At 45.8% G+C, this 14,932-nt stretch overlaps 1 protein-coding gene across 3 annotated transcripts in view; it reads right to left on the bottom strand.

Moving 5' to 3' along the window:
* The window catches only part of Med13l (mediator complex subunit 13L), a 193,372-nt gene extending 181,776 nt beyond the window's left edge, over nucleotides 1-11,596 (bottom strand). For 2 of the 3 annotated variants that reach the window (XM_051176533.1, XM_051176534.1), the window contains exon 1: nucleotides 11,404-11,596. In XM_051176533.1, coding sequence (XP_051032490.1) covers nucleotides 11,404-11,475 — 72 coding nt within the window. In that variant the 5' untranslated portion in view covers nucleotides 11,476-11,596. The remainder of the gene's footprint in view (nucleotides 1-11,403) is intronic. The other variant, XM_051176535.1, reaches the window with a different exon arrangement.
* Nucleotides 11,597-14,932: the final 3,336 nt, after the last annotated feature.

The raw sequence follows: 14,932 nt of genomic DNA, 5'->3' as shown, positions 1-14,932 counted from the left end.
CACAGAACACTAACACTACGCTGGGCTGTTTAAAATATTTCTATGCTCGGTGCCAATATTAAAATCTAAGGCATTTTTAAAAATAGATGTTAACATTTACCATTCAGTTCCCCACAATTCCTGGAAATTGTCAAGTCAGCTCTTTTAGATCTTAACAGTGCAGCACACCTACCTTGTAAGAAGGCCTGACAGCATAAGTCAGTTACTTTAGTCTATAAACGCCTGTCTTAGTGAGTCCACTCTTTTCGTGTAGACTATAACTGGAGTCTACCACATAAACTACCAACACAAGCCATTATCTTAATAATTTCATTAGAAAAAAATCTTCCAAATACAAGTAAACACTTCCACTTCAAATCAAATTTATAAAGCTTACTTAAAAAGTCAGCTTATTAACTTTTCACAGCCAAAGCATGGGTGTTCATAAGTATCTACAATATAACTAAATGTTAAAGGATTCTACAGGCAGACTCAAAAATAGTACCATCTGTCTAGGTGGCAAAGCCCAGATTCACCACCGGAGCACCAATACCAACAAGTTATACTTTGAACACATATCTTAAGTAATTTATACACAATGAATTGAGTCCCTCCTCACCACCATCAGTACCACTCATGCATACATGTGCACGCATACAGATCTAAGTTTACTTTTTGGATCCAGAAGCTGGAACTCAGGTCACCAGCTGTGGGCACAAGTGTGCTGGAAACCCGATCCCACTCAGTCTGTGTGGCTGGGTCTACTCTACAGAAACTAACTCACACACCTTGTTTTGAGTGCCGTACGCATTGCTCTATGCTCTGGCACAAATTCTAAACGACAAACTGCTCTGGTGTTACATGAATTTGAGTTTTTAAAGTACTGCCATAGGCCAGCAAGATGGCTCCATGGGTAAAGTCAGTTACTGGCAAGTCTGACAACCTGAGTTCAATCTTTAAGAGTATGGTGGAAAGAGAGGACTGACTCCCAGCTCTGATGTCCACACAGTCACACATGTGTGCACACACACAATAATGTGTGTTTTTTTTTTATTTTAAAGTACCTGCCCTTGTTTAGAGTTAACTGTAACTAAATTTCCTTAAAGTATCAATTATTCTGGTATTAAATCACATTTCTATAGGACTTAAATTCTGTAGGGTTTGGGGAGGGGTTTGTCTGTTTGTTTGGCTTTGGTTTTTTTGAGACCGGGTTTCTCTATGTAGCTTTGGAACCTATCCTGGCACTGGCTCTGTAGACCAGGTTGGCCTTGAACTTACAGAGATCCACCTGCCTCTGCCTCCCAAGTGCTGGGATCAAAGGTATGCGCCACCACTGCCCCGCTAAAATTCTGTATTTTGATATGAAAAGTTCTTTCAAAAAAGGAGAACCACACACAGCCATCTGTGCCGCCTAACCCTGAGAAAATACAGTGCTCTAATTCCTTGGGCTCAGGGCACACTCACGTCACAGTGAGACTAGACTGCCTTGCCTCCTCCACACTCACTCCTTCCTTACACTCTCCCGTCCGTTATCTCTAAGAGGCCCCTTCCAGCCACATCAGCAGGGCTCCGCTAAACCACCAGATTATATCTCCACCTTTGCTGTCTCTGTTGCTCCTAATCTACAAAGGCAAACCTGCCATTGGGGAGCTTGTTTTTCCTACTCCCTCATGAGACCCAGGCTGGCTCGTGGCCATCCATCCACCCATCCTTCCATCCTTCCCCTTGGTTCATGAGGATGCAGATTCCTCTCTCACTGTCACTAACCACTAAGCGGACTGACAGCAAGCCTCGCCTGCCACTCAAGGTCCGGGACTGCCCTTAAAAACTATGATTACCCCCTTTGTTTAGTTTCATGTCAGAGAAAACAAATTTCACTGTATCTAGAGCACATAAGCACACACACTCAAGACTTCGATCCACCCCCAGCAGCAGGTCACTCTGTGAAAAGCAATCATGACGCAGAAACTACTGTGTAAAATGTGCAGAATCTGAAGGCAGGTGCCTCAGAAGGCTCAGGAACTCTGATCTGTCTGTGGAAGACAGCAGTCCTAGAAAGGCTTTTAAACACATATTCCATGTAACACTGCTTTTCTTCAATCCATTTCTCTTAATAGTTTCTATACTGTCCTGGATTATCTCCCATTCTCATTTCGTGTCCCATCTGCTCGTTTAAGACTTCACGTCTGTCCAGCTTCTGAGATATTTGTCACTTCAGTCATTAGCACTTTGCACAATGCAGCTCTGTTTCCTTAAAGTTCAGAGCTGGATTATTTTAGAAAACTGACAATTATTTTAACATCACTGGTTCTTAATCTAAACTGGCCTGCCCACACTTCAAATTTCCCACCTAATGAGAACTCCACCTCAGGAAAATCCTAGTGCTTTGTTTGCAAAGGTAGCCAAGAAACAGGGCCATAAACCTGAGTGTTCTACATGACTACAGCAAAGTCTCCCAAGCAAACTCAAGAGCTGTGACTGCACCCCACAGAAGGCCTTCCTCACTCCCCAGGAGCCCCGCCCCTCCCCAGGCAACTTTAAAACCCCCTCTGGTCTCCAGCTTCAGGGCATGCTGAAGCCCATGAGGCTGGTGCTGCTCCCTCCCTCCGGGCCTGACATACAGCATCTCAAAATTAAATCCTACATGGAGGTCTTTTCCCCACGGGTCAGACCCTTAGCCCTTTGATAAGTGCAAGCTATATTTTAATCATTTCAGGTGTACATTATTCCTAAATGAATTATACATGTCCTAAATTTCTCAAACATAGCATACAAAAAATTAACATTTCTAAATATTAGTTTATTGGATATCCCATCCAATCTCACCCCCAAATCCCTTTCATCTCCTTGAGTCTCAGAAGTCCTCATTTATCACATAAAGCAGCAAGCAAAAAGCCTGTCTTTCAGATGGTCTAAGGACAGAAGAGCTAAAAGGTAAAGAAACAAAATCTTTTCTCCTGATAACATCACAGAACCTGCCAATGTTCTCAACATGTTAATGAGAGGGTGCCAGCGGGAGAGCAGCTCGCAGGGAGGGGGAGGGTACTTGTGCCCTCCCAAGACTGTTCTCTATGCTGTGTGGCCTCTCTACACTCCACCAACAAAAATGCCCTGGGGAACAGGAGGCCCAGACAGCAGGCTAAGGGAAAGTACTGTCCGCACTCCTACTGTGGGATCGTAAAAGAGAACTCTAGGAAAGGCAAGGTTCTCTAACAAGAAGCATTAAGGGCAGCACAAGGGAGAGGGCAGTGGGCTCCATCACACAACAGCCCCAGGGCAGGGAGGGTCACTGGTGAAAACGAACCTACAAATGAATGTGCCTGACTATCCTAGAATAAGGCGCACACCTGCATGGTGATTTCAAGCTCTACTGTAAACCTGCGGCACTCTTCACAGGCAGCATGACTACAGATCTGTGATGTCCTTCCTTCAGGGACAACGAATGCTCTGATATGCTGTTAAATGAAAATCAGGAACTAGGCAGCCCTTAACTCCTCTCTCTTCAGAGCAACTCGCATGCCATGGTGAGTGGTGTTTAGAAGAACAATGTATTTATCAGATACTACTTCTGACATTCTCAGAGACCAATCTCAAAATGGTAACAGACTTGCTATTAAGGTCAAAGGACACTCTAGAGCTGCCAAGGGAGTAACCACCAACCACCCAGGAAGAACCAGGGTTCAAGTTCTAGTCTTGCCAATTGCAGCTCCCAAGCAGGTACAGAATCTTCCCGAAGTTTAAATTCATACACAGGGAAGTCATGGGTGAAAAGAAAAGCCACATGCAAAGATGGATTTCCAGGCTCTCCTCTCAGTCATGCTCACTGGTGAGGAAGACCAAGGACAGCATGGACAGGAACCACTCAATCTGCTCCCTCACAGTCAAGGAGGAGGCTTGCCCTCAGCCTCCCTGGTGCCTGCCTAGCCACTAGGGCCTGCCTGGCTGTGTGCTGGAAACCTCCAGGGTGCGCCTGAAATCCCAGCACTCCAGCAGAAGCTGGGGAAGCTCTACTAGTTATATAGTGAGTTCCGGGCCATCCAGGGAACTGTTTATGAAAACAAGTGAGATGTACTCAAGACCATTTTTTTCACATACTGTGCCTTCTGTATTTCCACTAAGTTCACGGGTTGTGTCAACCTGATTTGCCTAATTACTAGAAGCTCAAGCTTCCTTGCTCCAGTTCACTGCCCATTCACTGGGCCCATGAAAGGTGACCCTGTAAGGAACGACTGAGCGTGCACAACCTGGAGAGCGAAAGCAAAGGACTCTTGATCAGGCCCAGACTTAGTTCCCAAAGGGTTACAAAACTACAGTTCAGCAAGCTTAGACTATCCAAGGATCACCCAATCACCATGCATTCAGCCTAACAAAATTCAGATCACAGAACAAGCATCTCCTAAGTTACTTTATGTGATTTTGGTTTTATGGAGTCCTTTTCTTTGGGGGGGGCACATTCTCACTTGTGTGCTGCAAACATTTACATGTGTGCAACAGTCTTTCTCTGTATCCTGGAACTCTCTATACTGACCAAGCCTCTCCCTCCTGAGTGGTAGAATTAAAGGCATGTGGCACCAGACCCAACTCAAAACTCCACAATCAATAGCAGCACACTTCCCATCAGAACCCAAGCAAGCACCAAAGACATTTGGGAATGAAGGCAATTGTTTAACAGCAAGGAATGAATGCCTGCAGTGCAGGGGCAATACCAAGATGATTTTGACAGGGTCACTGCCCTGCATAAATCCGTCTGCTTCTCAGAGGTGCATCAGACATCTGAGCAACTAGTTCTGCCTGTGGGAACCAGGGAGAGCTTTAGAGAAGACACGATACTGGAACAGTTTTTACAACTGTGTAAGCCTGGTGTGGGGCAACTATAACCCTAGCACTCCTGGGCAGAGGCAGAGACAGAGGCAGGAAGCCTACCTACAGCCCCAGGCAAACTCCAGTCACAGGGTAGCCCTGTCTCAAATAATCATCTTCATAAAGTTTAACAAGCTGTTAGAATGCCATTTTTAAAATTTTCCAACAGTATTATGAAACTCCTGTTCATAATTATCTATTTTATTTGAAACAAATGTTTTCTTCAATTTTAATTTTAAGATCAAATGTCAAATGTCCAATTAATGCAGTGATTTGATACAAATTAAGAATAAATTACAGCCAAAAGAATCTAACAAAGATTTGTATTACATTTAAGTGTGTGACCGTGTGCATATGCCTGTGCATGTGCCTGTGGGAAGGAGTTGGCTTTCTCTTTCTACTATGTGAACTCTGGGCAAGTATTTGCCAGGGCCTCTAATGAAGATTCAGTAACCTCAGCACTCAAGGGGCTTGGGCAACCCAAATACCTTGTGTTTGAGGCCAGCTTGGTTCTCCGATGAGTTCCAGGCTAGCTGGGCTACATAACGAAACCCTTTCTCAAAAATAACAAAAAGAAAAAAAGAGAAGGGGGAAGGAGGAGGGGAGGAAAAGGAGAGAGAGAATATGAATTGTGAATGAATGAATGAGTGAATGAATGAATGACCTAAAAGTTAAAGCTACAATTTAAGATACAAAATAATACCAAAGTGAAGTTTTAATATACTAACAGGAAGTTCCTTTATCAGGGATGGAATTTCACTACCTTGGAAAAGGTATAAAATGCAGGAAGCTGCATGCTTTACTATAAAGTAATGCAAACTCAGCTTTAGGAATATCCTACCACAATTCCCCCAGAATAAGAAAATAAACATGCAGGGACACCAGGGAAGAACGAACACTTTCCTTGACAAAACTGACTTCTCCCAATTTTCCTCTGCAAAAAAAGTAGTCATCTTATGGTCTTTAGAATCCAAATAGAATCTAAAAGACACTTCATGAGCTTCGAGGAGACTTGTCCAACAAACATCACCAACAAACACATGCACACAGCGAGAAGCAGGGCTTCCTAGCCATCTGGGAAGGGGCGGTCTCCTCCAAGACTGCCTTAAATACAGTAATGCTCAATGGAGCAGAGGAAAACTCTCCCAAAGAAACAGAGCACAGCATTTTAAGAAAATTTCACAACTATTTTCAATCAACTAAAGCAAAGCTACACAACTATGCTGATGTACACAAGTGCCTATACTAAAAAAGATGGGCAAGCATTCATATGTCATTCATGCAAATGAATCTGAATTTACAATTCCTCATTTATGTTAACATTTACCAAGATTAATGCAATATCACCTCCCCTCTGTAATGAAGTAAATTCTTTGAACAAAACAAAGCTAACACCTCCAAATCTTTCAAATAAACAATAGAGGCATATAGCATAACAGGAGTTATGTGATCCATCAACAGGGGAAAGTCAGTCCACTTGTTTTTTTATTTTCTTGTTTGGGAAGAGGGGTAGCTACTCTCACTGCTGTCTAATTTACACTAATTAACTCTCTTTGCTAAGCACTGAATTGTTATTTCTTTGCAACGACAAAATGATTTCTGAAATGACCAGAGATTCTGGTAAAATGCACCATGCATAGTCTATCAGGCACACTTGCATGCCATGCTCCTTAACGGTCACTAACAGCAATGTTGGAGAGTCTGCTCTCTGTGCTTCTAATAAAGGATTATAAAGCACCATTTACCAATCACACCTACTATACAACCACATTCTAATTTTCATAAGCTTTGTTTACTCTCTCTCTCACTGGCTAGCTCCTGTGAAATAAACATATCAACCTCTTCCACAAGAATGCAAATCAGTGCTTTTACCAGCTTAAATAACATTATCTTCTCTTGAAAAACAAGTCAAAAGCTTAAAAAATATCTAGCCTACCTCTGAATCAAACTTTGATAGCTGAATTAACTATTCATAAAAAACATTCAGATAATCTACAGCACGCCTGTGCACAGAGACAGAGTTCCACCTCAATTCTGTCTTTATTCATCTCATAGTATAGAGCTCTGAAAGTGTTTGATGAATACAATTAGCTCACAATTAACTAGGGTAAGTTAGCTAGTGAACAAAAAAGATCAATTTTCCAACTAATTAATATAAGCCACAACTATAAGTCAACAATATTTAGAGAAATGCCTTGAGAGACTTTTTTTCAATATAAATCATCTAACATATTCATGACAAAATGACCAGAGCAAGCAAGAAATGGCAAGATACAAAAGCACCTGCATACACTAAACAAACACTTCCTGCCTTGAACGCAACCCTACCTGTTTTCTTCACAGAGAGGAATGGGCTCAGCCTTATTACCCAAGTGAGCCATGTCAAAGCCTTTGCCACATACAGATCTCAGGGACATTATTTCCCTTTAAATTATGAACTCATCACACATACAAACGGCTCTTTAAAACGGTCCAGTAAACTGCTACACTATGCCTTAAATTGCTGTCTATTATGTACTTAAAAATATTTACTAGCAATTGAAGGTTAATATGGCAACCATTACCGGGTAGCAATTATTGCCATTAAAAAAATATAAATACTATAACGCCATGTGCCACTAACAACAAATGCTAAACAGAAAACACATTGGCATATTATAAATATTTTTATTAAAGAAAATGAACCATCGTGAGAAAGATGCTTTAAATGTATGACTGCAAACTGGGGTGAAAAGCAACAACTGTGTGCTGTATTAGGTTATCTGAACCTTGAGCAAATCTCCCTCTGTCCTTATTTCCACTTGACAGGCCTCCCTATTTATTTTCCAAGTTTTCAACACCTCATACAACTACCTTCCTTTTCTTGAGGGGAAAATAATTCTCATAAGACAAAAGAAAATTAGGTCTGCAACAATTTACCCTAAAAGCTTCAAATACAAAATGAATCGTCCTCAGTAGGAAGTTAAGTACTAATGTGTGTACATGTGTTTTAATTCAGTATGAATTTGACACCATTACCCAATTATCTATAGTCAGGGATATTTTAAGCAAATCAAACATGAATGTGGAACAAACATCTAAGGAAAAAAATGGCTCCCTCAAGTCCCAGTACTCAGCATACTTAAGTACAGCCTAAAGGACACAAACTCACTTTCTCCACATTATCTCAAAAGAAAAACAAAAAGATACACTGGGCACCTGGAATTATAATGTGTCTTCCCTCAAGGGTGAGTTCACAGCCACAGGGTACACTGTTTCATTTTCTAAAAGAGGAAGATTTAATACACTTAACTAAATTGTAAGTGAATGAATAAAACAAGAGCCACCCCAAAACTTGACGGACAGCATGAGAAAACAGTTTTGTGTGGCTAAGGCGAAGCAAGGCATGCATTTTACTGCCGTGGCTACAAACCTCACAGCAATGAGAGTAAGAAACAGCAGAGTGACCCACAGCACACCCGTCCAGTGGTCTTTCACAGGTTAGGAGACAGGGAGGGAGGGGGTAGGAAGGAGAGTGTAGGAAATAGGGCTCCAGGCAGTATCAGAGAACAAACCCAGGAAAAGACTAGAAACAAAAAGGTGCCTGATTGCTCAACCAACTTTTGCTAAGCCCCGGTGATGACCTCAGGGTAACAGAAAGTGGTGGGTCACTATTTCCACACAGCTCTACGATAAAGTGAGCGTGTGGCTACATTTCTAGAAGTAATAACTCTTCTCTGCTCAGAAACAAAACTGCAGATCAAATTGGCAAAAAAAAAAAAAAAGAAAGAAAAAAAAACCCACAAAATGCCAAGTACCTAGAGTTCTTCAGACATACATGTGACTTTGAAAAGATGATGACTGCCCCCCCCTTTGGAATCAGGCAATGTGTTAACATGATAGGCTGCTGCTGTCCATATATGTTCTTCAGGAAAAATTCTCAATTTGGAATCAGAAGACTGCAGTTTGATGACTGCAGTTTGATTTTTTTGTTTTGTTTTTTTTTTTTTTTTTTTTTTATTGTTGTTTTTTTGTTTTTTTCCCAAGTAAATTTTAGGGCTGGAGAGAAAACACAGGTTAAAAGCACTGGCTGCTCTTCCAGAGGACCTGGGTTCAATTCCCAGCAATCCCATGGTAGCTTACAACCATCTGTAATTCCAAAGGAGCCCACACCCTCACACAGACATATATGCAGGCAAAACACCAATCAATGCGCATAAAATAAAAATGAAGTTGTTTTGAACAATTAAACAGCATTTATCCATCCCCAGGTACCAGGAAATATAAACATCCTACATTTTTAAACCAATCTAAGCATGTCTACATTTTAAAGAGGTTACCCAAAAAGTTAATTATACTTTAAATTATATTCAAAAGTCAACTCTTTGGTTTAAAGATGTTTAGGAGAGAAATACCCAGAATGCATCCTTAGGCAAGTAAAAATCAAAGTCCAGAATCTTCAACAAGGAATTTCAAATATCTCATCTCTCTACTCTATCACCTCCTTGAAGCTCAGGGAGATAAGGAATGACCCCACAGTTCAGCTGTGTACCAGCAGTCTTTCGTTTGCCCACACAATTCATTGTCTATAAATTAGCCACATGCACACAAGCCATTATTAGTCACCATGATGTATGGTAATTTGGGAGCTCTCCTAAACTAATATGGGTTGACTTGGTTATTTTAATTACCTGTATGTATGTCACTGTGGTCACTGAGCCACCAAACAAAACCATTTTAAATACTCCTTAATCAATACATTTGCTGATCTATGAAGGTCCCTGAACTGGGGAGGGAAGGGGCAAAAATAATTTTATCATCACATCAAGAGATCAAGGGGTGAATTAAATTACCACAGTAGTGAAGGGAAGAACCCCAACTTCTACCTGAATCTCAAGATTCGGAGTCTATAGAATTCGGGGTAAGAAATCTGCCTGCTGTTACACTGTTACAGGCGTGGAAGGAGTATGTTACTAGGTCTGTGTAGGCCAAAGTCATGCTTGATTTCTTTATCTGCATGAAAATAAAATGACACTTCCAAAGTTGGCAAGAATTCGTATTTCTCCACCAGTCTCCAAGGGGAGAAAAAGCATCTATGCCACCCATAATTAAATGTAACTAATTACAATTTCAACACTAAATTATTTATCCATTGTAAACAAGGACCGAGAGGAAATAAAGCTCCTATCTACACCAGGGGTTCCAGAAAATAATTTGCGATAAATGCATGCTCTCCAAAAGACAGCGCCCCCAAAACCCCCCCCAAAAAATATTGGACACACAACTTAAATTTTTTTAAGTTGAGTTTTTAAGGCTAAATTAAATAAGCCGTTCAACCAATTTTCCAATTATATTCTACGCTTGAAACATAATTGCCTTACATCTGTTTACAAATCTTTGCTCAATATTTAAACAAATTCGTACTCTCCCGGGCACATAGCTCCACATACAGTAACTCAGGCACAAAGCGCGTATTTAAAGACCACGCACTGCCATTATCAGCCTAAGCGCCAGGTTTAACAACGCCAATGTTTTCAGAGCTAGGTAATACGACCCAATAAAAAGCAAAGATGGCATTTACCACCAAATGTCACTGCCACCGCCAGGAAAGAGTTGTTGGAGCCCTATACATTTTTAATTTCGATGAATCGAGCCGCCGTCGTCGGGTGCCAGGCTTCCAGGAGAACAATTGACACCCTAAATGCTTCGAGATTAAGGCAGGCGATGCACTTCCAAAGCAAAAGTTGTCAATTATCAGTGGGAGAGAGGAGAGGCAAAGGCAGATAAAAGCGATGTTATCAAACCGCCCAGCTTGTTGCTCTCTCTCTCTCTCTCTCTCTCTCTCTCTCTCTCTCTCTCTCTCTCTCTCTCTCTCTCTCTGTGTGTGTGTGTATGTGTGTGTGTGTGTGTGTGTGTGTGTGTGTGTGTGTTAGGGCAGAGAAAACAGTTTTTAAAGGCAGCGGAGGAGAGCCGAGGAGCAGCGGCTTCCTCCACCTTCCGTGGGCTACGAGCAATGGCTCTCCCGCTCTCCGGCATAGTAAGCCCCGAGAGGCGGGCGGCTGTCCGTGTTTACAACCGTGCGAGCTTCCGCCGCCAGAGTCCTTTCCCTGACACGATCGCCTTCCATCAAGTGTTTTCGGGCGAAATTGCAGGTGTCATTGTGGAATTTAAAAAAGAAAGAAAGAAAGAAAAGAAAGAAAGAAAGAAAATTCAGAAGGCAGACGCGGGAGAGCGGCCGATTCGATCGGGAGAGAGGACGACGAGCCTGCAAGATCGCTGGCGCCGGCGGCTGCACACGGCAGGATTCGAAGCCTTCCACATTCCGGGAAGGAGGAGGAAGAAAGGGGGGGGAGGAAAGGGAAAAGAACAGAAAAGAAAAACCGAGGGGGAAGGGGAGGGGAAGGGGGGTGTGATTGCCGCGGCGGTGGGCGCTCCGAGCGCGCCCCGGCGTCCGCAGCGCCCCGACTTCCACACGCACGTCCACGCCGGGCGCCGCGCTCGCCGACGCCGCCAGGGCTCCGGGAGGAGAAAGTTGCGCGGCGGGGAGGTCGCGCCCCCCTCCCGGGCCCCCGCCCCGCCACTCACCAGCGAGAAGAGGTTGGAGTGACAATCCTCCAGGCTCGCCCCGTTCGCCACCCAGTTCGCCGCGGCGGTCATGGTCCTCCGCGAGCCCGGCCACCAGAGCGGGGCATGTCGGAGCGGGCCGGGCCGGGCGGCGGCTCGCGGGCACCGGGGCGCGAGGCCCGCGCTGGAGGCCCGAGGGCGGCGGCGGCGGCGGCGGGGGGCGCGGCGCGGCAACGCCGCCCGCCTCTGTCGCGCAGGGCCGCCGCCTCCGCCTCCGCCTCGCCGCCTCGTCGGCCGCCTTGTTTATCTCCAGCCGGCGGGCGACTCGCCCTCGGCCGCGCCGGCGCGTGAGGCACGCGAGCCCCGCAGCCGCCCCGCAGCCGCCCCGCAGCCGCCCCGAGCCGCCGCCGCCGCCGCCGCCGCCGCGCGAGCCCGCGAAGGGGGGGGTGCGGACGAAGCCAGCGGGCGACCCCGGCAGCCGAGCGCCGTCCCCTCCTTCCTCTTCCTCCCCACCCCCCCCTCCTCCCCAGTCGGCCGCGCTTCTCCTCCCTCCCCGGGCTCGCTCGCTCTGACAGCAATGGCGGCCGCCGACCGCGGCTCGGCCCGCCATTGGCTGCGGCGCGTCACGTGACGGGCGCCGGCCGCGCGGGGGGCGGGGGAGGGGCCGCGGCGGCGGCGGCGGCGGCGGCTCGCGGGAGGCGCTGCTGAGCCGAGCGCGGCCCTCTCGGAGCGGGGACGGAGCGAGCGAGCGAGCGAGCGAGCGATCGAGGGAGGGAGGGAGGGAGAAAGAGGTGCGGGCGGCCGTGGGACGGCGGGGCTGCGTGGACGCCCCGCCCCGGGCGCCGGCGCGCGTCCGTCGCGGGGGCCGAGGAGGCCGCGGCCTCCGAGCCCTAGGAGCGCTGCTCGGGCCTGGGGCGCGGCGTGGGCCGGGCCGGCCTGTCCGACCGTGCTGAGCAGTGTCCTCGAAACCTCACGCCCGCCGGCCGCTGCGCACCGGGCGGAGAAGTGGAACTCGGAGACACAAAGGCAGCGAGGCGCTTGCCTGAGGTCCCGGGACTCGAACCCTGGCATCGCGAAGCCAGGGCTGGGAGGTTCACTGCCTGCCGAGCGCTGAGCTCCTAAAGCACACAGGCTTCTGGAGCCCTTTGCGCCCACTCTGCGTGCATGCAGGCATCCCTTGCATGGTGTCCCCAGGGCTCTTGCTATGTGCAACATTCACACCGTGCTGTGTGAGGAGCAGGCCCTTCCTCCGGCTCCAAGCGTCCAATAACCAGCATTCCTTCTTCAAAGTAATGGGAGAAGTGCCGATCCTAGACACGGTCTTCCAACCAACCCTCCAGTTTTCGGCCCCAAAATATAGGGAGGGAGAAAGTTGGCTTGAAAAGAGGTAGAATTAGCAGGATGTGGTGGTACACACCCCTAATCCCAGCACACAGAGGCAGAGGGGGGTGGATCTCTGGGAGGTCCAGTCCAACCAGGTCTACATTCTGTCTCAAAGAAACAAAGGAAGAGTAAATAAAACACAGGAAAGACGGATGGAAGCATAATAAAGGGGAGAGAAAGCTGACAGGAATGGAGCTTTGAAAGTATCCCAAACCTTAAGACCTGGGACGAAGGTGGTTCATACACGTGTTCTTTCACAGAATTCTCAGAACCAACTTGGGTGAGCTAGCTCGGAGGCGTGCGCTGACATCCCCAAGGTCTCGGTTACTGAGTGGCTGGAGTATCTGAATTCAGAAGGCTCTGGAAAAGGATTAGAAGAACTGGCTTTGCTATACCTAGCTGTGACCCTGCCCAGCGAAACTTAACTCTGTCTCTCATTTCCTAATCTGTCGAAAACAAACCCTAATTGCTGACCTGCTGACCTCAAGTCAAGGTCACCAATCTCTGTTAAGATGCTATTTGGGGGAAGCATTACAAGGAGGAAGCCAGACACTTTCGGCTTCTTGTGGTGTTACTGAGATCTCAGCAGTACATCCACACATGCTCGTCGTATAGACTGCAACCTAATAGCTGGTCATAGTGTAAGCGAGTTCAGAGGAGAAAGAAAAAGAAGATGGGCGGGGGGGGGGGGGGGTGCAGTGCTAGAGCAAAGCCAAACAGAAACATGAGCAAATAAAAAAAAAACTTGGACAGTTTACAGATTAAGGAAGCTAGTCTTTAAAACAAAATACTCAGTGGTGGTGTTGCACACCTTTAATCCCAGCAGAGGGATCTCTGAGTTCAAGGTCTGCCTGGTCTACAGAGTGAGTTCCAGGACAGCCAGGGCTGTTCCAAGACAGAGAAGCCCTGTCTTGAAAACAAAAACAAAACTGGAGATTTGAATCACACAATTCATGTTAAAAGCCTACAAAGGACAGGATAGTTACGGAGTTTGGACATGGTGATTGTCTTGAGATTATTGTCCTCAGAAGAAATACGGGAGAACTTGATTGTCCCCTCTGCTTTAGAAGGACATTGCCAGGAAGGGGACCACAACTGGTCTGAAATGGGTTTACCTTAGTCTAGGGCTTCCAAACAGTGTAAATAAATTTCCATTCTTGAAGGCTACAGAATCCTAGTTAGTGCAAACAGTTCACACTCAGGTATACCAGAAGAAAATCAGAAATTAAAACCATATGTACTGGCAACATTCTCTGGTTCTACACTCATAGAAGGAAGCAGAACCCTCAAGTACTAAGAACAGGAATAAAGTAGCGTCATGGCTATGGATGTACAGGAAAGAATTATCCACAGGGGTTAGAGAGATGGCTCAGTGGTTAGGGGCACTGGCTCCTCTCAAAGTGGACCCAGGTTCAATTCTCAGCACCTATAGCCATCTGAAATTCATGTTCCAGAGGTTCTAACCCCCATCTGCCCTCCATAAGTATCAGACACATGTTCACACATACACACATAACACATGCACACATGCATATATATATGGAGGCAAAACACACACATAAAATAAATTTGAAAGAATTTTTTCTTTGGTTTTTCAAGACAGGGTTTCTCTGTGTAGCTCTGGCTGTCCTAGAACTCACTCTGTAGACCAGGATGGCCTGGAACTCACAGAGATCTGCCCACTTCTGCCTCCCAAGTGCTTGGATTAAAGGTGTGCACCACCACTGCCCAGCTTTAAAGAATTTAATAAATGATTTTTAAAAAAAAGAATTATGGGTATTTACAATGCATGCACTCTGACCCAGTAACCCTCCTTTGAGAAGTTCAGACTTGTATACAGATGTGTGAAGGCCTGGAATGTAAGTATTATAAGCTGCTCTACCATCTGTAGGGCAGAAACTAGAAGCAACCCCGTGTACATCCATCAGGGAATAACTAACAAAATAATTTAATTCCACACAGCCATTAAAAATAATGAGTTGGTGCTATGCGTTCTCAAAGAGAACGACCCAAAGACTTGCGGATTAACTGAGATAGCCCTGGAAGGTTACCATGACACTACCAGTAACATCAGCTGCCTCTAGGGAGGGGAGTCGGGAGACTGGGGGGGCAGGGTAGAGAAAGAAATTACTTTTCACTTTATCATTTGTTTTCTTTTTTCTTTTTT

Source organism: Phodopus roborovskii, unplaced genomic scaffold (assembly GCF_943737965.1).
Source record: "Phodopus roborovskii unplaced genomic scaffold, PHOROB, whole genome shotgun sequence".
In the NCBI taxonomy this organism is placed as follows: domain Eukaryota; kingdom Metazoa; phylum Chordata; class Mammalia; order Rodentia; family Cricetidae; genus Phodopus; species Phodopus roborovskii.
The sequence above is the reverse complement of the archived record's forward strand: the minus strand, read 5'-3'. Positions and strand labels throughout refer to the sequence as shown.